At 38.2% G+C, this 27,230-nt stretch overlaps 1 protein-coding gene across 1 annotated transcript in view; it reads left to right on the top strand.

Annotated features, from left to right (window-relative positions):
• Positions 1–7,853: 7,853 nt before the first annotated feature.
• LOC115258668 (proton-coupled zinc antiporter SLC30A8) overlaps positions 7,854–27,230 on the top strand; it is a 30,713-nt gene continuing 11,336 nt past the window's right edge. The window contains exons 1-2 of the mRNA XM_029858987.2: positions 7,854–8,584; positions 21,765–21,875. Of these exons, the coding sequence (XP_029714847.1) occupies positions 8,471–8,584; positions 21,765–21,875 (225 nt within the window). The 5' untranslated portion in view covers positions 7,854–8,470. The remainder of the gene's footprint in view (positions 8,585–21,764; positions 21,876–27,230) is intronic.

Raw genomic sequence — 27,230 nt, 5'->3', positions numbered from 1 at the left:
ACTGCTGACCTAAATATCAATCTAAACCCAATCGACGTCTCATTAGGAGATTTAGTCTACATAACCAAGGAAAACAGGAAAAAAATAGACTCGTTTTATACAGGACCATATAAAGTTATAGAAACTAAAAATAGCAACTGCGTCATAGAAGATCTTGCAAAAACAAAAAAAAATAGAAGTTCATAAAAATAGATTAATAAAGACGTAAAAAAAAAAAAAAAAAAAAAAAAAAAAAAAAAAAAAAAAAAAAAAAAAAAAAAAAATGGGAAGGCAGCCAACTTATATTATAATTGTTTAAATAATTCCAGTACATCAAATATAAAATAACAGAACATTGTCAAACTATAAATTAATCATATTTTGTCAATTCAATTATAGTCATACGACGAAATTCATTGTAACCAATAATCTAAGCAAGCAACCGAACAACGCTCAAGGTCATGAAAATTCCAAATCCATTTTTTCCAAATTAATACGAGTGTCTGAATCCTCACGCCACTCTTTTCCAAAAGGGGGAAGGTGTAGTGTGATGAATCGGCAAAGTTAAATAAACGTCCACGCGGATGTTTATATCATAACAATCAAACAGGCTATGCACTTTGTGTGGCCTGCTTAATCGTGCAACTAAGCACAACAGAATAAACCATACGCCACCGAGCGTTGGTCGGTTGCCACGAAAAGCAAATTGAATAAATCATTCTGGTTCCGAGCCCAACAACTAACGGGTGTACACTTTACTCTGAAGAGAACTCCAAAATTTAGTACAATGGTACAAAATAGATCTCGGATATCATGACTGAAAAACTAATATTCAATTATATATGTAGACAGCCACAACGGTAAACGCAAAGTATACAACAAGGACAAGCTTAGGGTGACGGGTTCGATTTCCGGTCGGACCAGGAACTTCTTATAATGGAAATTTTCTCGACTAGCTTGGGCATACAGTATTTTCTCGTCTGCCACACGCTATACACATGCAATAGTTAGTTATTGGCAAAGAAAGCTCACCTGCATAGCTAAAAGTAGACTTAGTCCCAGTAAGGCCATTACGCCATGGAGATGAGACAGATTTGGACAGATATAGATGCGAATATTGGTAAATGTGCAAATCATAGGAGCAAGAATCTATCGCGAATCATATACGGTCCAGTTAATCAAACTTATATCCTCATATACTTGACTTCCTTTAAATAAGTTTATGAATACGGTGTTAGACAGCTAAATGTGGGCGGACAGCTCTAACAGATACGAACAACTGTCCATAATTTGTTTGTCAATCTACCGGATGTGCTAATCAATTCAACTTCGCATTTAAGAACACGTTCTTGAGAACTCACTCATCAATACATATCAAACAAATAATGGCCTAAAATAACTCTGGTTACTTTGTGCAAATCATCTAGTGACACATAGGAATTGCACACAATTTATGCTAACAATTATTATCAATAGGTGTTTAATCAGAATACCTACACAACTTGTTTCTCTTGGGACAAAAATAAAACGGCCGAATAATATACAGGATTGGTTGGGCAAACAATCGATCATCATTGAACTTTCCGGTGATGGCGATGATGGAATGAGATGCTAATTGACGCTGCACAATTTCACTCGTCCCTGTACTGCGTCTTTGTTGGTACTTCCGTTCCGATCGGATTGAGCTAGTGCAAAATTGGCCAATCAGATGAAATTTTCCAGCTGACAAGGCTTGAATATTAAGAAAAACACAAAATAATTCAAACTTAAAATAATTATTTATGCGGGAAGTCAGGAAAATGGTTTTGGTTGTACAATAATGATCCGATTTTATCACCCCCCCCCCCACCCTTTCAAAAATGTTGTTATATGTTACTTACCTTACCGATCAGGCTAAGGCCTGGGTGGCCTCTGCTGTACATAGTAGACGTCTCCATTCCACTCGGTCCATGGCTGTTTGCAGGGCCGGATCTAAGGGGGGCCAGGGCTCCGGGCCCCCACATTTTAGGGGCCCCCACATAAAACAATTTTGGTTCAAACACTGCTCAAAAACAAAGAAAAACTGTATTGCTCATCGCATTTGTCCGAGGGGCCTTCACAACCGCTCGGGCCCCGGGCCCCCACAATCCTTAATCCGGGCCTGGCTGTTTGTCTCCAGTTCCGTACTCTGTGAAGGATCCGCAAATCGTCCTTCACTTGGTCGACCCACCTAGCTCGCTGCGCTCCACGTCTTCTTGTACCGGTCGGATGACTCTCGAGAACCATTTTAGTCGGGTTGCTATCCGACATCCTGATGACGTGACCCGCCCACCGTAGCCTCCCGATTTTCGCGGTATGGACGATGGTTGGCTCTCTCAGCAGCTGATGCAGCTCGTGGTTCATTCGCCTTCTCCAAGTCCCGTCTTCCATCTGCACTCCGCCGTAGATGGTACACAACACCTTCCGTTCGAAAACTCCAAGGGCGCGTTGGTCCTCTGCACGTAGGGTCCTTGTTTCGTGCCCATAGAGGACGACCGGTCGAACCAGCATTTTGTAGATAGTTAAGTTCATGTGACGGCGAACTTTGTTCGATCGTAGAATTGCGCGGAGTCCAAAGTAAGCTCGATTTCCTGAAAAAAAAGGCGGGCCAGAATTTCTCTGGTGATGTCATTGTCGGCGGTCACCAGTGAGCCCAAGTACACGAATTCTTCAACCGCATCGATTTAATCACCATTGATATAAATTCGAGGTGGCGATCGCGGTGATTCCTCCCTGGAGCCCTTTGCCATCATTTGCTCTGTCTTCGACACATTAATGACTAATCCGATTCGCCTGGCTTCACTCTTTAGTCGGATATACGTTTCCGCCATCGTCTCAAATTTGCGAGCAATAATATCAATATCATCAGCGAAACCAAGCAGCTGAACGGACTTCGTAAAAATCGTCCCACTCGTGTTTATCCCCGCTCTCCTTATTACACCTTCTAACGCAATGTTGAACAGCAAGCACGAAAGACCATCACCTTGCCGTAACCCTCTGCGAGATTCAAAGGGACTCGAGAGTGTCCCTGATACTCGAACTACGCACATCACTCGATCCATCATCGCCTTGATTAATCGTATCAGTTTATCCGGGAATCCGTATTCGTGCATAATCTGCTATAGCTGTCCTTGTTTTATTTTTTTTTTATTTTTTTTTTTCAAAAATTCAACTAGTTATTAATTCTCGTGAAATGCACCAACAGTTCTCAAATGTTCACTGTTAGTTGATCTACTTGTTGTATATCAATGGTTCAAAGGAGAATGAGCACATTCGGTCCATCCAATGTACACTAATGGCGCATACTTTATTTGAAAGGTTTTATCAAACAAGAAAAAGTCTCCATGTAACGAAAATTATAATGGCCATTCCATAGAAAAACGATGCAGTGCAACTCCGAATGTCGTGAAACTTAATGGGTTTGTAGTTTAACGAAAACTATTAGACCCGTACTGTTTTATTTCGTCATTAGGGTGACCAATTCTCAGACAGGGTGGTTTAAAAAGTCAAAGTTATTGAAAACTAAAAATTTTCAAAAAAAAAATAACTTTTGAACCAGTTGACCGATTTCAAACTTCTTTTGAAATGTGTTTGAATGCAAAAAAAAAAAATGCGATTATTTTAGTTTTTTTTTTACGTCTTCATGGTCTCGAGACCAAAGGGGTACCCTGGTTTTCTATTTTTATTAGAAAAATCGGAAGATTTGGCGTAACATATCAAACAATCTGAAATGTATGTTTTAAGTTGTTGAGATATGATTTTTTGAATATAGAGTCATATATTTTAGTACTAGCTGCTCTAAATTGCCTGATATTTTAAATCATATTACTATGCCTTGTATTGCTTTTTTGAGTGAGTCCTGATGTTTTTGGTATCCATAGTTTTATAAGAGATCAAAATAAAATCACATTGAAAAAATGCTTTGTATGTGAAAGTTTGGCCTTTTATTTTCAAAAAAATCATATCTCATAAATAAAAGGTACGAAACTGTAAGTGAGTGTAATCTCATTCGAACATATCTCAAAAACTAAAAAACTAAAATCAGAAATGTTTTCTGATATGTTTCGCCAAATTTCCTGAATTTTCTGATAAAAATATAAAACCAGTGTACCCCATTTGGCCCCGAGACCATAGAAACGTGGAAAAAAAAACTAAAATAATTGCATATTTTTTGCATCTAAACAAGATTGGCATTTTCATCGTATTTTTCATTGAAATTACAACTCAATAGCTTTCGAACAAAAAAAATAAGTTTGAAATCGGTCAACTGGTTCAAAAGTTATGATTTTATGAAAAATTTTAGTTTTTAAACACCTTGATTTTTAGGACCACCATATCTGAAAATTGGTCACTCTAATGACGAAATAAAAAAATACGGGTCTCATTATTTTCAATGAACAACCACCGAGTTTCTCGGAAATCGGAGTTGCACTATTAGGTTTTTCTATGAAATGGCTGACATACAGGGTGTTAGGTTCCTGAGTGCAAACTTTTTAAAGGGTGATAGAGGACCAAATGGTGAAAAAAGTGTTCTACGCATATGGTCAAATCTCAACCATTACGTAGTTATTGAACTTCCCATCTTTTGGACTCTTATTGCCTTAACTGGCTATAACTTGAAAATAGTCAAACTCATCGGATTTTTTTACCCTTATTCGAAAGATTAATGAATTTACTTTCAATTGGCATCTTTGAATCGATTGGTTAAGTTGAATAACTTCGATTTCTGGAGCAAATAGCTCAAAAGTAGTGTGTTTTAATTTGTTTTTGTCAATTATCTTTGAAAAATGCGTAATAAATTTAAAATTATTTCTTAGACAAAGTTGTGACCCCTATTACACTCTACAATTCGTTCCTTGGCACCAAACTTCTATCTCTTATAGTTTTCTTGCCATTACGATTTTAACATCGCATTTCAGATCATAAATTTGCAACTGTCAAGGTAAGCACTTTTTTGCGCACTGTGCCGCACATTTAAATCAAAATTGCAAGAAAACGATAAGAGCTAGAAGTTTGGTATCAAAAAACGAACTGTAGAATGGAACAGTAGCCACAACTTTGCCAGAAAAGAAATTTTAATTAATTACGCATGTTTCAAAGATAATTGACAAAAACAAATTAAAACACACTACTTTCGAGCTATTTGCTCTAGAAAACTTAGTTATTCAACTTAACACATCGATGCAAAGATGCCATTTGGAAGAAAACTCAATAATCTTTCGAATAAGGGTAAAAAAACTGCGATAAGTTTGACCATTTTCAAGTTATTGCCAGTTAAGGCAATAAGAGTCCAAAAGATGGGAAGTTCAATAACTACGTAACGATTGAGATTTGACCATATGCGTAGAACATTTTTTTTCCATTTATGGTCATCTATCACCCTTCAAAAAGTTTGCACTCATGAACCTAACACCCTGTATATAATTTTTGCCACAAGCTTTCTGAAAATTTCATGGGCCATTCTTTTGGAAATTTCCCAGCCAATCCCATCACGAATTTTTTCCATAACTTCTCTGCGCATTGCCAGGAAATTTTGGAATAATTTCTTTGGAAATTATTGAATTCCCAATCAAAATTGATCAAGAAATTTTGCATGGTACACAGTTAGAAAAAATCACCGACTTCGGTAATGTTTTACCGAAAGCTCAACCGTTGAGTTTGGTTTACAGGAGAAAATCGGTGAATATAGTAACTTTTACCGAACTTCGTTAGAGTTTGACAGATAAACGATTACATTTTACCGAAATTTGGTATTTGTTTTACAGAATTTCGTTAAAAACCCGTTACTGAACGCTCGGCAGTTGAGTTTTCGGTAAAAAATACCGAACGCGACAAGCTGTGTACAACAAAAAGCATTGTCGAGTCGCTGAATCAATATCGAAAAAAAAAAAAAAAAAAAAAAAGAGACGAACCAGCCAAGGGCTGAAAGTCTCTCTAATAAAGACAAATCAATCAATCAATCAATCGAAAAAAAATGCCGATGGAATCCTCCAAAGAATTCCCTAAAACTGCTTGTAAAAAAATGCAAAGGAATTTTTGAAGAAACTTTCGAACAAATTGTCAAAAGAAATCCTGAATAAAATACGAAAGAGTGTAAATTAACAGCTAATCACGTACGGTATTTTTTAATGTTATCTCAACTGCTGTGCGTTCGGTTATGGATTTTTACCGAAATTTAGTAAAAAAATTTAAATTTTTAGTAAAATGGTATCGTTTATCCGTCAAAGTTTGGTAAATTTTGCCAGCTTTACCGGTTTTTTCCTTGTTTCCTACTTAGCGGTTGAGATTTCGATAGAATATTACCGAAGTCGGTGTTTGTGTGCTCAAACAAATTTGCAAAAGAAGATTCCAAAGGAATTTTTGAAAAAAAGTAAAACAATTACTGAGGGAATTTAAAAAATGCCAGGAGAGGTTCTAAAGCATTACAAAAGCAATGCTGAACACAGCTAATCGCGTTCGGTAATTTTTACCGAAATCTCAACCGCTGAGCGTTCGGTAATGGATTTTTAACGAAATTCTGTAAAAAATAACAAGTTTCGGTAAAATGTTATCGTTTATCTGCCAAACTCTAACGAACTTCGGTAAAAGTTGTTACTACCTTTACCGAATTTCTCCTGTAAAATAAACTTAACGGTTGAGATTTTGGTAAAACATTACCGATGTCGGTGATTTTTTCTAACTGTGAACAATTCACGAACAAATTGTTTTAAGAATTTTCATAAGAATTACAAAGGGAATTTCCAAAAAAAAACGAAAAAGGGGATTCCGAAGGAATTCCCAAAAAAATGATTAAGAAATTTCCGAAGCAATTTAAAAATTAGGAGAAGAGCCTCTTGGCCATGCGGTAAGTGTCACCTAGCGTATAACCCTACCATGCCATCGGGTAAGGGTTCGATTCCCACTCCGAGTGATGAAACTTTTCGCAAGAAATGTTTCTTCCTCGTATCCACTGGTGGTCGTAATGTGTGTCGTGTCCGTTGTCTAGTGTCAAGTTTCGTACAGCCTCTGGCTGAAGACGGTATCCGTGTCTTTTTTTAATCTGAAGAAATTGATCAACGAATCAAAAAAAAACTCATGCAATTCCAAAGGTCAATAGATTTCTTGAAGGAATTTACAAAGCAATTCACATTCATGCTAAGAATGGATGAGGAATTGCCTTAAAACGACTTTTTGTTCGCTTTATTGCTTTATTGCTTTATTGCTTTATTGCCTTATTGCTTTATTGCTTTATTGCTTTATTGCTTTATTGCTTTATTGCTTTATTGCTTTATTGCTTTATTGCTTTATTGCTTTATTGCTTTATTGCTTTATTGCTTTATTGCTTTATTGCTCTATTGCTTTATTGCTTTATTGCTTTATTGCTTTATTGCTTTATTGCTTTATTGCTGTATTGCTTTATTGCTTTATTGCTTTATTGCTTTATTTCTTTATTTCTTTATTGCTTTATTGCTTTATTGTATTATTTTGTCTTTTGTTTTTGTGGCTTTTTATTATTTAATTGACAACTGGCACGGTTTTATGTTTTAGTATATTATTTTAAGTTTACTGCAGTTTAATTTCAACCAGAATCAATCCAAGCATTACTTGGTGCACTACAACCCTTCCATAGCAAGTTGTTCACTTGCCACTTTCCTATATCTGGCTTTGATCTAGTCCATCCAGTCCAGTCAGTTCGTACTAAACTGTAAACAACAACCGCCCAAGTTGGTATTGGTTACACCACTTGTCGATGGGTATTTTATCAATTTGAGCTTTCCATCATCCAGTATCCAAACAATACCACGCTGCTGCTATGAAGTCCGTGATAGCGAGATAGATGTGTGTCGAGCGTGCTGCTCGCATAAACCACCACCCGCTGAACGGGTAAAAGTTCGCTCAGTATCATTCCTACGCCGGTTGAGTCGAGTCGGCCGCGATCGATCGCTTGCGGTTGTAGGAAGCTCGCGCAGTTCGCTCGCTGAAAAGGCGCCAGCCGTTTTACTTACTCTACAGTCAGTCCTCTAGTGTGTCTTGTTGTTATTCGATCAAAGTGATAATTTGTGTGCACTCAAATCACTCTATAGGCAGAGTCCGAGGCAGGCTGATAACATCGAGTTTCATCACCCGCCCTCTTGTGGTTCTTGTGCTACGTGAGCGATCGCCTCTGTCGCGCCGGTTTTTTTTTTATGCGAAATACGTTTGTATCTCAAAGACGGATGGATGAAAGATGCAAACAAAATAAATGTGTGATCCAACAGTGTTGATCGATGTAATTAGTGCAATCCGTTAGTGAGGCCGATTGGAAATTTGATTTCGTGGCTTCATTGCGAGCGATCGATCGAGCGAGCGGTTTAAGTTGGATAAGGAAATTTTAGTGAATTGTAACGGAGTGACGCACAACCCGCAAACAACGCAAGCACTACCAATCAGCTCTAGAGAAGAGAGAGTAATAACACCCAGTGCAGCCTAACTGCAACGTTCGACGACACCAATCATGCCCGTGTATCTGGAAGTCAGCACCAACTGCGACGATGAACAGTACGATAGCAACGGAAACAACAACGTGACTAGTCAACAGAATCTGCTGTCATTACAGAGCATATCTAGTGTAAGTTCGTACATGTAATTATTTTATGTGGAGTGGAGGCACAACACAATCTCTGCGTGGGCTCTGATGGTTGGTTTGGGAAAGTAAAGCATAACATAATGGGAGCAAAGAAAGTCACAACATTATTGTGGTTGATGCACATTGCGCGGTCCATGAACTGGCGGTGGCGCATTAGGTTCGCATGGAATATTAGGGAAAGCCAAAGTGATTTGGCAGGGAGAAAAAACTTGCTTTTGGGTTTTGATAAGCCCGTAGCAGTAAGATTTTTGCATAGGTCTCTGCATCACAAAATTTACAACACAATTTTTTTATTCATAAAAATTTTAGTTTTAAGAAAATCATACTAATTTTAAATTCTCCGGACTAGCAACAATGCTAAAAAAATAATGCTTATTGATGACCAGTAGATTCTATGTTTGGATTTTAATGGCCTAACCGTTTAGAAGTATTCCCGATCAGCCTAGATAGCTGTGTAGTGTCGGTAGCGATTGTTTCAATTGACTAAGAATAACACTACGGACCCCTGTTCCGGAGGAAAAAGTCCACTAAACAGGGAACCCCAATCCAAGGTGTCAGGCAACCTGTGCTGATGGATGAATGGTTGAGGGGGTTTAAAATATGCTCGATCTTTAACGGAGCCCGTTACGTAGGTAGATCGCCTTTATGTGTTGCGTTACGGTTAAAGATCTACCAAACCGAACCCTAGTGACATCCGGTTTGTCAAGTTGGGGTAATGTTTTGATAATAAGGATTCATGGTACAAAGTACTTGTTACTGGTGTTCAGTTTCTAAAATTGCATTTATTCTGCCTTGCTGATAGTTAAAGAATCGGACTTTGCCCACCAGAGACTTCACTTGATGTTAGGAAAACAAACATGCTTTACGTATCCAACTGCGCACTAACCTATCAAGTACTGTTAAGTTCTGATAATTCAAGGACTCACGTGCATTCTTATTGTAGAACACATTCTCTAATTTGACAGAGTTTTGCAACTAGCCTAAAGTCCCGGGTTTTTCTTTGTTGTTCTGGGACTAAACTAGAAGCAAGACATGGATGGGGCTAGAGTTCTGATGCATGGATAAATATCAGTACCACCGTTTTGCTTTTCTCAGAATTCAAATAGATTATGTTTGATTAGGGGCGCTCTTTCACTGGGATTTAAATCTCTATGATAACACTAGTTTACAGCATTTTTGAACTCGGTAAGCTGATGATCATTTTTGGTGTAGAATCATGCCCTGAGTTCGAAAACGCGAAGGAAAAAAATTACAGTAGAGCGAAAATTTTTTCGACTTTCCATACAAGGTTGATGATTTGAAATCGATTTTTGTTCTATTTTTAAGCAAAGTCGCTCACTTCACACATCTCATTCTCCGTAATCAATGCTACGATTGAGCTGAATTTTTTACTGTAACTCGCCTACATATGATATGTCAAATAAACGTTCAGAAAGAATTTTTAGATTGTTTTTTTCTTATTGAAAAAAATACATTTCTTCATATATTTTTGGAAATTTGGCTAAAATTTAAGGAGATCGTCCCTTAAACTCGCCAATACCTTGAATTTCATCAATCTGACGCAAAACCTGCATTCAGATGATCTAATGGTGTTGTATTCAGCTCTTAATTTATGGAAAAAGATTTGAAATTGGTTGAACAAAACGCAAGATATTTGAATTTTAGTAAATTCCATATTTTTAAAAGTTGTAAAACTCGATTTTGAGCTAAAACTCAAAAAGTGCTCTACTTAAAAATTTTTGAAGCACGGTTTCGAAATCAGTACTAAATTGTGCTTCAAAAATTCTAGTCGTTGACAGAAGTTCACGACTTTCGTTTTATTTTGTAAACTAGTGTAACGGGACCTTTTCATCGCAATCGATTTCTTGCACCTCTGGGATAACGAAACAGGAACTGTACAGAAATCGATGCTTCATTGCCTCTCTATGACAATGGAGTAGTACGACATGCACTAAATACTAAGGATACGGGTAATGCCACAAAAGATCTAAATACTGGTCACAGTGGCTCACCCGAACAGAAAAAATAAATGTTTGGATTTTTACAACTGATTAGAAGAACCCATAATTTATAATAATTATTTTTTCAACTATTCAACACCAAACATTATTTGAAACTTATTACATATTTTAGAAATTTCGCTTCCCTTGTGATAGCGTTAACGCATTTTACACCTACGTGAATACCACGATTATTCGAACAAATTTCTATGGATCCAAATGATAGTTTGCAGTATTTTCGCAAACCTCGTTTATCCTTTTACAATTCAACCTATGGAGTGCCCCAGCAGCTGCATAGCTATTGTTTGAGCTAGCAAATGACGTACTGATATATTCATTCATTACGGCGTCTCCATCCTCCATGTCTAATTTCTTCATTTCATTTAAGTTTTCGTCAAAGTGTTGCTTCCATCTTTCTAGAATGCTCTTGTCATTTTCTGTGTAGCGGAATATTTTAAGCATCTGACAGAACTTCCGTATTTCTTTTAGAACAGTAGTTACGTTAATTAGAGGCGGCCATCAGTACTGTACATAGTTAAGAACAACGAGTAATAAATGCGGTTAAATCATCAATAAGAAATAATTAAAGACAATGATGTAATTCTTGGTGAGAGACGTCTTTGACAATATGAAATGACACATCTCAAGCGATGCGTAACGTGTTACACATTCGTCTCCAATTGTGATCTTTCAATATAACGATAAGCGAGGGTGTTCTACAACAGCTTGTAATGGGCTTTATTTAGATATTTCTTTTTTAATTCCTATAAATCTACTTCCCATAGGGCCCACATAGCCGAGGCGGTAAACGCACGGGTATTCAGCATGACCATGCTGAGAGTGACGGGTTCCCGGTCGGTTCAGGATCTTTTCGTAAAGGAAATTTCCTTGACATCCTTGGGCATAGAGTATCTTCGTGCCTGCCACACGATATACACATGCAAAATGGTCATTGGCAGAGGAAGCTCTCAGTTAATAACTGTGGAAGTGCTCATAGAACACTAAGCTGAGAAGTAGGCTTTGTCCCAATGAGGACGTTACGCCAAGAAGAGAGAGAGAGAGAAATCGACTTCAAACAGCACTAGCGAATTCTTAAAGGAATCGATTATTGAAGCAAAGCTTTCAGCAACTCACCGCATCGCAAGAAAAGTGCCACCGTATATGAACTGGCACAGTGGCACAGTGACAGCAGTCAAATTACGTCAAACAGATAAGGTTACGATGGCGCTGACTATTCATCTCATAGAGCTTTTTATTTGCTACTATTTTCTTACAATTATCCAGGAGTTTGTTTAGATTTTTATTTTAATAATTATCAAAAAAAAATTAAACATCCAATGAAAAAAATAAAAGTAATTGAACCGAACTAAAACAGGAATCCATGCAACATTTTTAGAAGCTATCCGTGCAAAACTTTCTTAAGGAGCTCTAAGAGTGATTTCTGAAGAATATTCTAAAGTCTAAAGGAATTCTTAGAAAATTTTGTGAAAGAATTTCTTTAGAATTTCCTTTACGATAAAGTAATTCAACGAGGATTTTTCAAAGGAGTCCCTGAAAGAATGTCTTTAAGAATTCCTGGAACATTTTTTCAGAAACTCGTTAGAGATTTTTCAAATTATTCCTAAAATGGATTTCAGCAAGGGTTCATGAAAGAATTATCGAAGAATCAGTGGAAGTTTTTTCAACGTAATCCTTGGAGAAATTTGTAAATAAATCATTGGAGGAAAATCTGGAGATATTTCTGAATAAATTATTAGTCGAATTTATAATACAAGCCATGGGAGATTTTCTGAAAGAATCCCTCGAAAAATTTGCGAAGGAACCCCTAGGGCAGTTGCTATAGGAGTCTTTGTAGAAAACTCCCACTTGAACCTATTTTTTTTTAAAGAGTCCCTGGAGAAATTTTTAAAGAAATTCTAGGAGGATTTTTTGACAGAAAAACCGTTTTTCCAAATAAATCCTTGGCAGATCATTTGAGAGAATGCCTAAAGGAATTTGCGAAAGATTTTTCGGAAAAAAAATAGAAAGTGTCGAAAAAATAGGGTAAATCTCGGCAGGATTTTCTAAAGAAATCCCTGGAGGAATTTCTTCAGAAACTCATATACATCTTTCTTATACAACTCTTTGTTAAACTTCGGGAGGACTTCCTAGCAGAATTTCTGGAAAATTTGGAAGTTGCTATGGGAATTTCTGGTGGAATTCTTGTAAGAAATTCAAAGTAACCCCAGTACATTTTTTTATGGAACTTTTGAAACAGTTTCTGAAAAAACTCTGAAATAGTTTCTGAAGGCATTGCTGAAAGTTTTATTGAAGGAATCTCTGAATAAATTCCTAAATAAATTTCTAAAGAAATTTTGAAAGGAATTTTTGAACAAATTTTTAAATGAAGCCCTTGAGGAATTTCTGCTCAAACTCATGAATATTTTTTTGAAGAATTTCAGAAATAAGTCATGCAAGATGATAGATCCTTTGGAAAAATTCTTTATGTGGTTTTGTAGAATAAATGGAATTTTAAACAAATCCCTGAAAAAAATTCAGAAAGAATTCTTTAAAGATTTTTTGAAAGACACCGTGAGGGAATTTTTTGTCCGAATACTCGGTTAAATTTCCTAACGATTTTAAGATAGATATTTATAAGAATTTCTGGAGATTTTTTTGGTAAATTTTCTAAGTGAATTTTCAATAAACTCTCCAAACGCATGCCTAGAGAAATTTTTGAATAAATGTCTGGAGAGATTTCAAACAATCTCTGAAATGATTTGTGGAAATCATGGAGAAATTGACTTCTTTAGCGGTGTAGAGATGTTTCGATATTCTAAATCTGCATGACAAACTGAGTCGGAATCCAAATTTTTATGAATTTTAGAGCCCGGGAAAATATTTAAAAATCATTTGAATTTTGTATGGGAGAGATTTGTCAAATCACCCCTCGTCGCATTTTGTACTGAGTGGAGCTGTCAAACAGTAGCCCAGCTGTTAAAAGGGGGTTTCCAAAAATCTATTTGAAATTTACAAAGTTCTAAAAATCTTAAAAATTAATGCCTCAGAAAAGGTGCTCTTCCATAAAAAAAATCACATTTTTTAAATTTTGAACCCAATTGGGAAAGCCATTCATTCCACATTTCGTAAAAGAATTCTTTGTTACATTTCTGGAGAAACAAGCAATTTCTGATGATTTTACGAAAAAAGTCTGTAGCATGATGAATTGATATGGAGAATTTTCTTCGAAGACCGTTGTAATAAAGTTGAAAGTTCTGGGTTCACTTACATTTATTTAACACCACAGAATTGCAGCAAAAGGCGACCGTGCATTAAGCAGTATAAACCTACACTACTAGTACAGAAAAATCGTTCGGTATTTACAGCACAACCAGTGATCACGCTCTATCAAGTGCTTGTCACGAATCTCTAAATTTCCGAAGGGAAGGAACCCCTTAAGCAATTTCAGAAAGGATCCCTGTAGGAATTTCTCCAGCAATTCGTAAAGGAAAATTTTGGAAGCATTTCGTATAGGAATATAAACCCTCGGAGGCATTTTCAAAGGAATCCTTGAATCAACTTCTGGCCTTTTTGATTTTTTGGGATATTTATGCAATTAGACATACACAATGGCCGTAGCTCAAAATATTGTCTTTTGAATCAATCATACATATTTTTGGAGACAAAAGATTTCGATGGTAACAAGCTAGCAAGATAATGGTTTATTCGTCATTTAGCAAGACTTACTAATATATGCCAATGTCAAAAACTCCGAGCCTTTTATCAAAAACTCAGTTTTCATGCAGTTTTTAAATAAAAATAAAATAAATCAAATTACTTCGACTTTAGAGTGACTGAGGGTATCGGCAGGTTCGTCAAGGGGGATTTTTTGTAGGCCAAATGGCTTAAAACTTCGTTGTACAATTCAGCTTGGTTGGAAAAGATTGGACACCAGCTTTGAGTTGAATAGGTTTCAAAAAACCTCCCATAACGAAGAGAACAAAACTGCCGAGAATACGTCAGTTCCTCTATGTAAAGTTCAATTTTATAGGCATTTCGAAAATTGAAATGCCCAGTAAATCGAGGTATACCTATACATGTGTTACGTACAAAAGGCTGAATCACGAAAGGCTGAAATAACAAATGGCTGAAACACGAAAGGCTGCAATTACAAACGAATTCATCAAAAGGCTGAAATAGTTATTCGACTAATTTTCAAACGGCTTCAGCCTCAAGGAATAACACTAACGGACCACCTCAACATTAACAACTCAGACAAACAGACTCTAATTATTTTCATTATACACTGATTTTACGGTCTATTTGATCATTTGCTTGTTGATCGATTACCAAGCCATGGGCCTCGCATTGGTTTTGCTTGAGCTTGACGTTTGATGCACACTACCCTCCCCTAGCTCTTGGTTGACCAAACTAAGTCATTTTGGGGGAACATGCTTCAGTTACTGTGTTCTGAATGGGAAAGTTTTATGGCTGCTCACAATGCTATGCATTGTATTTCTCAAAAGAAATGCATATATGTCAAAGATAGGGTTACGTACAAAAGGCTGAATTACGAAATGCTGAAATAACAATGCTATGGATTATTGAACGCTTATATTACTGAGACAGTATTCTATTGTATGCTATTCAAAAGAATAGAATACATTTCAAAGAAGCGAAAATCTTTGATGATATTGTAAATAGCCGTTGGCGGACGAACGACAAGCTAAAACCATATTGAGCAGAGAATTAAGAAGGAGCTTTGTGGAAGACCGGGCATTCGTTGGCTTTTTTTGCAGTTGAGGACAACCTAAGGAAGCAGTCTTATCAGCCACTATCCTACACGCAGAAAAATGACGCTTGTTTAAAACAATAAAACGCATGGTTGATTTTCAAACTGAGAACTTACTTATTACAAAGTTATATTTAATTGTTTTCATTTAGAGTTAATCGATAAAAATAACCGATCACCATCATTTCATATAATGTCAAAAATTTCATTTGTTTCAACAAAATAAAATCATAAACATGGTCCGAAAGCACTCACACATCTATAAAATGCTTACCCCAACATCGCCACAACGAAGAAGGTGTAGCAAATCCATCACGCCAATTTCCAAGTGCAGCTTTGGCCGTGGTGGACAACGCGCAGGTACTCACGACAGCATCCACAAAAAGTTGATCGGTTTCGCCTTTTTTGTCTTTTTTTTTAGTCGGTCTCCTCCCCATCCGCTTACCGACGGTCTAAAAATAGATTTCCGAGCTGCCGCAGTTGCTGCCGTCACCAACACAATCACATTCCGGGTTTATTAGTAACAAAAGTCCAGTCGTTTGATTCAATCCATTATTTCATGTTCAAAATACCATATCTCTGTTTGTTTTAACAAACTGTCAAAAATTTCGACAAATGAAAATATTTGTATTTGTAAATCAGTTTGTCGCTATAGTAAACTGAAAAATCGGTTGATTTTAACTAGAATTTAATTGTGTTTACAATTTATTTTTCTGCGTGTATCACAAAAAATCACATAATCTGCAATTTCCTTTTTCCTCCGTAAAAGCTACACCCGATCGTCACTATGTCACTAACAAACACAGTCGCAACTAACGCAATAATGGGAACTCCCACCACGCACTTTCTTTGCAAATCTCTGGATTCATCCGGATGCGATGCAAAGGATTGTCATCCTGTAGGGCCGGGATGAAGGTCAATTAGTTAACCCTCTACTTCCCATGGTTGCTCTAGAGCACCATCTATTTTAGACGAACTAAAATAGAAGAATATGATGCAATAGTTTTAAGGAGATGATTGTAAACTCATGAGATAAACCCATCTACCAGCTGCTTGTTACAATAGTGAAACTATTGATAAGCAATCAATCACTTTTGATTTGCAGCTTGAACTTTTTTCGTTGATTTTGAAAAAAATGGTTTATTTACATTAATTTTTGTTCAAGTATTTTTTTTTTTTTTCGGAAACGCTTTTTTGGCATAGAAATAGTTGTTCAAAGTCGTGGGAAGGAAAGGGTTTAGTAGTATTGCATGGTACAATAAACACAAACGTCACGCACGTAGCACTCCATATGAACATGTAAGGCGTTGCACTAAAATGCACGCAGTCAATGCTTAGTGTTTCATCGTGTGGTTCAAGAAGAAGTAACCTTTGCTGCTGTTGGGTATTATTCATTCTATCCCGAAAGAGGAAGTTGTAGATCTATCAATTTTAAGTAAGTTTGCTGAAGAAAGTTTTTATGTAGATTTAAAAATGACCAATCTAGAGATATTTTGCTGAATTTGCTAAGGGTGGTTCAAGAAAAAACGAGTTTCTGGTTGTAACTTTTTCAGTTTCAAATTCTCATCAAAGTAGCCCAAGAAACACTTGTAGAACTTTTGAAAACGCGTCGTTTCGCAGAGATGGTCGTTAACTCTTTTGGTCCAATAGTAACAAGGGTGTGAACCATTTCGCTTATTCGTTTAACTTTTAGTTAAAATTTGACACTTTGGTGGTTATTTTTCATCGGATGGTTAAAAAATAACTACGAGGGTGGCCCATTTGAAAGGTGACAGACGAGTAGTTATTTGGAACAAAATACAGTACGCAGCCAAATCATTACGAACAAAAAATAACTATCGAACTGTCAAAACTAACCCTGGTCGGGAGTAGGGTTAGTTTTAATCGGACGCAAAATAACTATCGAAGTGTCAAATTTTAACTAAAAATTAACCGAAAAAGCGAAACGGTTCACAGCCTTAAAAAGTCATAGTTTATTAAAAAGATATGAAAACTATGGCAAAAGGTCCAAATTTGGTCAAACTGTTTAAACACTCTATATCTTTTGTTTAAAATTTTTCATCAAAGTCGTCAGAGAACCACTTTTAGAGCTTCCAAAAACGCACATTTTCGTGCACGGAGAATGTTGCTACGTCATTCCGTTCAAAAGATATTCATAATTATCTAAAACAAATAGGTACTTTTCTACTATTTTTTCCTTGAGTAACAAAAATAACACCCTCTAATTTTTTTATATGTTTTATAACAATATTTCTTCTTTTAAATGCTGAAAAAAAAAACATTTTTTATGATTGCTCCAACCCTAAATATAACCTTTTCAATAAAAACGCTTGAAAATATTGAACCAAAAGTGATATCGTTATCACTTTTGGTTCAATAGTTTCAAGCGTAAAGTAGCCCAAGAAACACTTGTAGAGCATTTGAAGAATCGTCGTTTCTCCGACCATTTCCGCGCACGAAACGACGCTTCTTCAAATGCTCTGCAAATGTTTCTTGGTCTACTTTGATAAGACATTGAAACTGAAAAAGTTAAAGCCAGAAAACTGGTTTTTCTTGAGCCAGCCTTAGCTAATTCAGCAAAATAATCTCTAGATCGGTCATTTGAAACAAACTGTCTTCAGCAAACTTGCTCAAAATAGATAGATCTACAACTTTCCCGAAAAATGCATATAGTTATTCTTGCAAAAATAAAGTTGGTTCCTAAATTCTTTGAAAATATGGACCACCCTTATTTTTATGTACATTGGAAAGAGGACCTTATAGTTAGGAACAACTTTGTAGAAGATCATATTTGTCTAAAAAATTAGTTCAAAGCGCTGAATGCATCTTTCTTCGTAAATCTGGTTCGTGGACCACTGTGCATTGGCAAGAAGCCTGCTTATCAACAGGGTTCTAAGAGCACTTCCACAATTATTAACTGATAGCTTCCTTTGCAAATGACCATTATGCATGTGTACATCATATGGCAGGCACGAAGATACTCCATGCCCAAGGCAGTCAAAGGAATTTCTGTTACGAATTAGAAATTGAATTCTAATATGAGACCTTTGGATTGGCATAAGGTACACCGGGGCAAGTTGAAACGGGTGGGGCAAGATGAAACGCGAAGTTATGAAATAGATTTCAATACAATTTGGAAATTTATCCTTCGCTAAAAGATTGTTTGAATCAAAAACTATGTGTTATGGCAATAAAATTGTTTATCATCATTAGACAACATTATGATAACCCGCTGTTTCATCTTGCCCCGACCGTTTCAACTTGCCCCGGTGTACCTTAAGTACGTTTGTCAAGCTATCATCTTTGTTGAGTTGGCCACCTTAAAACAACCGTTCAAAGTTACAATGAATGGTTCAATTACTTTTGTGATCAATGGACAGTGTTATCAACCCATAAAACCACTTAATTTGTCTCAACTGCATACCCCTTTCAAGCTTGCGGCTAATATCTAATTGAAATTTTCCCATTATGTTATCAACGTTAGTCGCGTCGCCGCCGGCCGTTGCCTTCTTATCATCTAAAACCCCACAATCTCAAAAGTCATACCAACCAACACTCCAATTCATCATTATTGCATTCAACGAGGCGGCGGGCGGCCGGTTGTGGACTAGAGTGTAACGCATGTTTGTAGCACATCGGTGGGGAAGCATTCACAATTTTTCTAATCGACTACAAAGCGGTTTTTCACACACTCACACTCCCCTTTTGGTATCTTGATACTTTCGTGGCTCGGAGTGGCCCACAATTCAAAGCACTCAACAGGTCGGTTCACGAGCGAGCAGTAGTGGTTACCCCTTGTGAAGTGTTAGAATTTTTGTATTGTTTCGATAAGCGCAAACTTATAGCGCGCATTCCGGTCATCAACAATGCTATTGTTATGAATTGCCTTCAAGTTACTCGGCGTTTCTACGTACAATGTGTCGGAGTAATTAGAAAATTGGTTAGGTTGATCGCTGGGTGGGACTAATTTGTCCTGCACAAACCAAATTAGGTACAGACAACTCTTCACAACTCGTTTATCTATAACAAAGCGCGTTCGAAGTACAAATCTACTATGAACAAACCTCATAATTTTCAAAAGTTGCTGCCATCCAAAAGAGGGGAAATTAAAATTAACCCTAAAAGGGATACCTGGGGTCCATTGGACCCCAGGCGCCTTTCAGAGTTCGTCTTTGATGGAACACACTCAGCGAGGTGACGAAACTAAGGCCATGAAGGTATCCCTTTTAGGGTTAACACTATAAGATAATAGCATGAAACGAGCTCACCCATGTATGTTCATCCATCTATCTCCCCATTGCTGCAGTTGGTCGTGCTTCCGGCCAGTCAGTGATCAAAGCGCCACAAGGATCGCCAATCCGGAGATGGTGCATTCGATTCCCGTTCAGGTTGCGAAAATTTTCTCTCATTGTGCTTGCCTCACAATATACACATTCATGCAATGGCAGACAAAAAAGCCTTTCAATTAAAAACTGTGGAAGTGCTCAAAGAACACTAAGTTGAAGAGAAGCAGGCCAAGTTCCAATGGGAACGTAGAATCATAAAGAAGAAGAAAATAACTGAGAGAGTAGCATCCCGGAATCAAAATCAGTTTTCAATTTTCTCTTATCCTCTGGTCGGGATAATAATAAAAATCTTTCTCTTCAAGTGCACTATGGGAAAAGAGGTGGCAAAAAACAGTAAATAATTTCCTGTTTTTTTTTTTTTAATTTGAGCTCAGTAGTTTCTCGAGTATCGGTTCTACATGAAACAATCTTCTTCTTCTTCTTTCTGGCTCTACGTCCGCACTGGGAATTGGCCTGCCTCGCTTCAACTTAGTGTTCTTTGAGCACTTCCACAGTTATTAATTGAAGGGCTTTCTTTGCCTGCCATTGCATGAATTTGTCTATTGTGAGGCAAGCACAATGATACTCTATGCCCAGGGAGTTGAGAAAATTTTCCCAACCGGAACGGGAATTGAACCCGCCGTCTCCGGATTGGCGATCCTTAGCCTTAACCACTAGGCTAACTGGAGACCCCTACATGAAACAATGTAACTCCTATATAACAAAATTTAGTCATCTAATCTAGCTCACGTAGAACGTGTGTGTTACTCGGAAAACTTAGAAGTGTTCATGACCAAAAAACAGGTTTTCCTGCATTGACGATTTGAAAAAAGTGATACAAAAACATTTCGGAATTGCAGGCAATTACTTTTTTTTAGCCTCCTACTGGTATGGAGCTACCGCACCATGCAGCAGATCCGATTCCCAATCGTGCGTTGCAAGTTAGCACGTTCTGCTTATCTTATCCATCAGAGCTGACCAATGACCAGAATACTGATCCAGTATTATTGTGTACTTCTTTGTGTGTGTCATATGTGCGACTTTGATAGGTAATCATTGCTTGTTTTATATGTTTCTTTAATTATAGCTCTAACAAAACAGGTGCATTTGTTATAAGCAAGCTGTTATTGTCTTAAGAAATGTATACTCCATCATATCATTTCTATTTGGGGCTACGTTGAATTTCATCGGAAACATAGAAGTCTTAGGTAACTTCTCAGGCTAACTGGAGTATGGAGTACAGTACTCCACCAGGCTGGTTAGCAACACATTGATAAACACATAATATTCAACACGTTCACTCTGTAGGAGATGCTGTAAATGTTTAGGCAAACATCGCAGAATCAACGACAGAGATAAATGTAAAGCGAAATATAACGCAAATTTTGTTGATCATTGCCAAACATTGTGAAATGAGGTATCTTTTGGGATCTACTACTATGATCCAGATTAAGCCCGTTTCGAATCACTGGGGAATTCCATCATAAACACGTTCATTGTGCGTAGATACGAAAAAGAAGATATCGTGACTATCCAGATTTTGCCATATTTGGTAATTGGCGGATGAGGATCAGAGAGCATAATCCCTATGTACGATTGATTTAATTTCAGATTATGTTCAGATTACCAAAAGATTAGTAAAATATATCGATAATTCATGAGAGTAGGAAAGGGATTGTTTTTTTTTGTTATTAATCAAATTTAAATGAATTAGCTTAAATTGAATTGATATGGTGTTTTACTTATCCACAAAGCGAGTCACGCTGTGAAGTGGACCGCCTAGTGTGATGGTTAGAGCACATGACTATCACACCGAGGACCTGGGATCAAATCCCACTCTCGACAAACATACTTCGGACGGGAAGTGACTGAGTGGGTCCCAAGATGAACTAGCACCGGGTTTAAAATCTAGTTCATAAACACAAATAAAAGAGTCACGCTAAGAAGGAGAGGGGGGCCATCAATTTGTGTCAGGCCAATTGACATATCTAGACAAATAAGCACACACTCTTGTGGGTTGACTATCATTCCGCAAATCTAAATTTTTGTTTTTCTTCTTCTTGCAGCTTTCACATCCTAACTGTATATTCAACCCTAGTCCTAAGAACGATGAACCATACGGAAAGACTGAAAAGCGAAAGCTTATGTGGGCGATTGGCTTCACGTTAGTTTTTATGGTACGTATACTTGGGGTTCTAATATTTAGTAGTTATTTTACAACAGGTGTTCATAGGCTTAGCTAGAGGAAGCAGGGGGCGTGACACGTATTCGAAAAAACAAGCAATAAAATCTCACCCTTTCCCATTAAAATATTCAGACGTTGATACAAACAATTATATTAATGTGTAAAACAGTAGTAGTTGAAGTTTTTGTGAGAGTTGCAATAACAGATTGCTTAAGATTTAAAAATGTATAATAAATTCCGGAAATCATCCACAGGTATTTTTTAAGAGTCACAGAGTTTCAAGAATTCCTACAAGTTTTTTTTGTCCAATTGAGATAAACCAGCCTTGGGCTGAAATTATAGCCATAAAAAATGTTTTTAAGTTAAGTTTCTTTCATCATTTAAAAACTTTAACCATTTAAAGGCAAAGTACAGTTAATTGACAAATTGGGAGATAAATTCATGAAATAACTACCACTTGTTTTTGGTGGGTCTGGAACCCACGACTCCGTATCGCTAGTCCGGCGCTTTAACCCACTAAGCCACAAAACGAGTTACGATTCTACGGAATAGAAAATCAAACTTGCCTGTTTTTCATAACTTAATTTCTTTTATCGGCTTTAGACCTCAATCTTTCGCTTTTTCGGGCCCGTATGAAGTTGATCACCAATATTAACTTCTTTTCCCGATCAGCCTAGATAGCTGTGTAGTGTCGGTAGCGGTTAGTTTAACTGGCTAAGAATAGCACTACGGGACCGCCTGTTCCAGTGGTAGGAATCCACTAATCAGGTGACCCCTAATTCATGGTGTTATGCGGCTTTACGCTTACCGTGCCTAGGAATTAATGGTTAGGGGGGTCTTATACAAACCTAATCGCAAACGGAGCCTGTGGAGTACCTGAGCACTCTCCACAGTATGTAGCCCTTACTGCGCTAACCGGAGCAATGGTGCAGTGGACCTTGTGTTTCTCCGAGACAATCAGCTGCCCTTCTTTAGTCTCACTTGAGGCTAAATAAGGGCGGGATTATGAAGATGGTGTTAATTAGTTTAAATTTTCACCTATATGGTTTCGCATTATGCGATTTACACAGTGTATTCTGTGTATCCTCGCCTTTGGCGTTTTCCAATCGATACCGATTTGGTTTTATTGTTGCTGTTCTTTGTTGTGCTGTTTTTGCGAAGAGTTTAATCTTACCTAGTTTGGGTAGTGGCTACGGTTAAGATAGCTCAGATCAATCTTCAGCATAAAAGAACAGCAACGATCAATCTTTGCAGACTTATGCAAAATGGTACAGCCCAAGTGGCCTTGGTACAAGAACCTTACTTTCGTAAGGGTAATTTCTATCTAGGAAACCTTGTGAACCCGGTGTTTGCCACTTTCAGTAAACATGAAATGGCAAACTCGCGTGTCATGCCTCGAGCCTGTGTGCTTGTCAACAACGCAATAGTTGCTACACTCATCTCAGAACTAACCACCAGAGATGTATGTGCTATCACAATTGATGTATCTGTTGGAAACCTCAACAGGAAATCAATGATGCAAATTATCACCTCTCTAGTGCTCATCACAACTCATCAACTGTATATTTATCGCATGCGATTGAACTGTGCACTGATCAGCGATGACCAGCAGCAAAGAGGTGGCAAAACGAACATGATGTAAATCACAAACGATTTTGCACACATCTGACTGTGCCGCCACACGCTCGCCCGAACAGCCGAACCATACCGAATAGGTTGGTTTGCGAAGCTACGGCACGAACGCTCGACACGCACACAGAAGCAACATTCGCATGTACCGATACCATACTAATAAAGCTTCCAGCCAACGATGCTTCGCGATAAGCTGTCGAAAAGCATCGAAAGCGATGAAAAGAGATGCTTGGCCAGAACGCAACGGCTCAACGGCGAAAAGGAAGAGTCAACTATGCTGATCAGTGTTGAGTCCGGTCGTGTGCTTCGCGTATGGGAGGTTGATTGAATAAAGCGAGGATGGGTGAAAACGTATTCGTTGTCGAAAGCGAATCGCATCATTTCGCGAATGTTTTCATCAAATAGCAAGCTTGCAGGAAATACGTCTATTGTTCTGTGTATTTACCGCATGATGAATCATCCCCTACGGATGCTTTCAAACAAGTCATCGCATACTGCATTTCAAAAGGCCTTCCGCTAATTGTTGGCAGTGATGCTAATGCTCACCATATCATCTGGGGCAGCTCAGACATTAACTTGAGAGGCTCCAGTTTGATGGAGTACTTAAGTAGTACAGATCTTGCATTACTTAACATAGGCAACCGCCCAACCTTCATGGTATCTGCTAGAGAGGAAGTGTTAGATATAACGCTTTGCTCTAGCAGAATTAGTCACGAGCTGACCAATTGGCATGTGTCAGATGAAGAATCTGACCATCGCTACATCTTTTTTGAACATTTAAATGTTACTTCGCAAACATTGCGTTTCAGGAATCCTCGGTCAACAAACTGGGATCTTTATACTGATTTGGTTGCAGTCAAATTTCATGGATACTCACCATCCATTGACACTTCAAGTGATTTAGATGATGCCGTTGATACTACAACGACCTTCATCATGGAAGCTTTTGAAGAAGCATGCCCTCTACGGTCTGTGAAGATCACAAGAGGAACCCCTTGGTGGAACTCTGATCTGGCGAAACTCAGAAAACAATGTAGAAAGAGTCGGAACAGACGACGTTCGGCTGGTTCGGAGGCTTTCAGGTCGGCTCGCAAGGCCTACAGGAAAGCTCTCCGGTCTGCTGAACGATCTGGCTGGAAAAAACCAAAAGCAATCTTGTTTGGGTGTTTTCTTAGATATCGAGGGTGCCTTTGACAACGTGCCTTTCGATGCCATATTGGAAGCCGCACGGAGTCATGGTATATCTCCAATGATTTCCAATTGGATTCATCAAATGCTCAAAAACCGATATCTCTTCTCGACATTGCGTCTAGCAGGGATTAGGAAATTGAGTGTTTGTGGATGCCCCCAAGGGGGAGTCTTATCACCGCTTTTGTGGAATCTCGTAGCAGATACGCTATTGAGGCAACTTACGGTTTCCTACTTATGGTTTTGCCGACGACTATCTAACATTGTTAGTTGGTATGTGCATCAGCACCCTTTTCGACCTGATGCAAAACGCCCTTCAGGTAGTTGAGGGTTGGTGTCGCCAATATGGCTTTTCGGTTAATCCGAGTAAAACATCTATTGTTCTTTTCAAGGAAAGGCGAAACCGTAATGGCGTTCGAACTTTGGGTCTCTTTGATATAATTAAATTAATTAATTATCGATTTTTGCGGCTTAACCAGCCGAATGGAAGTTTTACTTTATTCCAAAAGCTAGACTTTACATATACTGGCGTGAGTGAGAAATGGACAAATTGAGGTGAAATTTGCGAAAAAGTTACTCGTCCTCTCGGTGAGACTCGAACTCACGACTCCTACTCACTAGACAGGCGCGTTGCCGCTACGCCACGAGAAGACTCGAAGACGTAGCTGCTAACCTGAATTCAAGTTCAACACAAAATTCCGAGGTTATCTTTTCCACAGATTGCACCCCTTTCGGATGGAATGAGATGTACTTTTCTCACTCACGCCAGTATATGTAAAGTCTAGCTTTTGGAATAAAGTCTCTTTGATTCTGAAATCGATGTGACTGAACAGGTAAAGTACGTTGGAGTCATTCTTGATTCCAAGCTTTCCTGAACACCTCACATTGAGTTCAGAATTAAGAAAGCTTGTATGGCCTTCTGGCAATGCCGGCGTACTTTTGGTACAACTTGGGGTCTAAAACCCAAGTATATCAAATGGATTTACACAACTGTGGTTCGGCCAATATTGGCTTATGGATGTCTTGTGTGGTGGCAAAAGGGTGAAGTGAGAACGGTCCAATCAAAATTAGGCCATCTCCAAAGGATGTGCTTAATGGCGATGTCTGGAGCGTTCTCTTCAACTCCTACGGCAGCGCTAGAAGTTCTCTTTGACGTTGCCCACTACAGATTCATCTAAAACAAGAAGCCCTTTCTTGCACTTACCGGTTACGGGTACTCGGTCTACTAGAGGAAACTCCTGTGAACCGCACATCAACACACACCTCGTTGTTTCCACTTTTAGTGAATTGGGACAAAATTGTCCTTGCTCCAAGTGATCTTACAATTGCTTGTAATTTTCCATATAGGACATTTTCCACGAAATTCCCTTCCCGGGAAGAGTGGACATCTGATTATCTGGAAAGAAGTATTTCAGACGGCATCATATGTTACACTGATGACTCCCTTCTCGAAGGTCGAGCAGGTGATGGTGTTTATTCTCGTGAGCTAAGGCTGTATCAGTCTTACTCACTTGGTAGATACTGCACCGTTTTTCAGGCCGAAATCTTTGCTCTTATGTGCGGAGTGCAATCAGCACTTCAGCAGCACGTAATGGGCAAAGTAATATACTTCTGTTCAGATAGCCAGGCTGCTATTAAAGCACTTGCTTCGGCCAACTCCAGGTCGAAGACAGTTATCGCTTGTCGAACTCAAATCGAGGAGCTGAATTCAGCAAACGCTGTTCACCTTCTATGGGTACCTGGTCATACTTCCATCGCTGGAAATGAATTGGCTGATGAGTTAGCTCGCTCTGGAGCATCACATGGCTCACATTGGCCCTGAGCCAGCTATTCCGATATCTAAGTGTTGGATTAAGCTTCAGATTCACACCTGGGCTGTCACTCAACACAGACAATATTGGAATAGTTTGGAGTCATGTCGTTAAACCAAATTGTATAGTGCTGAGCCATCTCTACGGGTGGCGAAGTATCTAACTAATCTGTCTAAGCAGAATTGCAGCATGCTGGTCAAAGCATTGACTGGCCACTGCCGACTCAGCTATCACATGGCGAATATTCAGCAAGCTGATTCATTTGCCTGTGATAGCTGTGAATCCGATTATGGAACTTCGTATCATTTGATATGTAACTGTCCAGTTTTCGCGCAACTGCGTTTCCGCGTATACGGTAAACACTTATTAAGTGAAACTGACTTCAGAAACCTGAATCTTCAGTATTCTTAACCCGCTGTGGTAAAGAGCTATAGGCTCTCTTTCACTTTATGCGTTATTACAGTGCCCTTTTCAGGGCGCTGTTTGAACCCATTGTGGTACGCTTGTGCGTTAGTACCCTCTTCCAGGGTATTTTTCCTATTTCCCTACCTGTCCCTATCCCCATCCAAATCCTTTTTCCTTCCTCTTCCCTCAGGAAGATGATGAAATAGGCTGTTATTTTGGCGATGGCACAAATGTCCCAAATGGAGGATAACGTGCCTTGGAGCCGGCCTTCTGATACCTGATAGAGTATATTAATTTAACCTCTTACGAAC

Source organism: Aedes albopictus, chromosome 2 (assembly GCF_035046485.1).
Source record: "Aedes albopictus strain Foshan chromosome 2, AalbF5, whole genome shotgun sequence".
Classification (NCBI taxonomy): Eukaryota; Metazoa; Arthropoda; class Insecta; order Diptera; family Culicidae; genus Aedes; species Aedes albopictus.
This window is presented reverse-complemented; position numbering and strand designations above follow the sequence as displayed.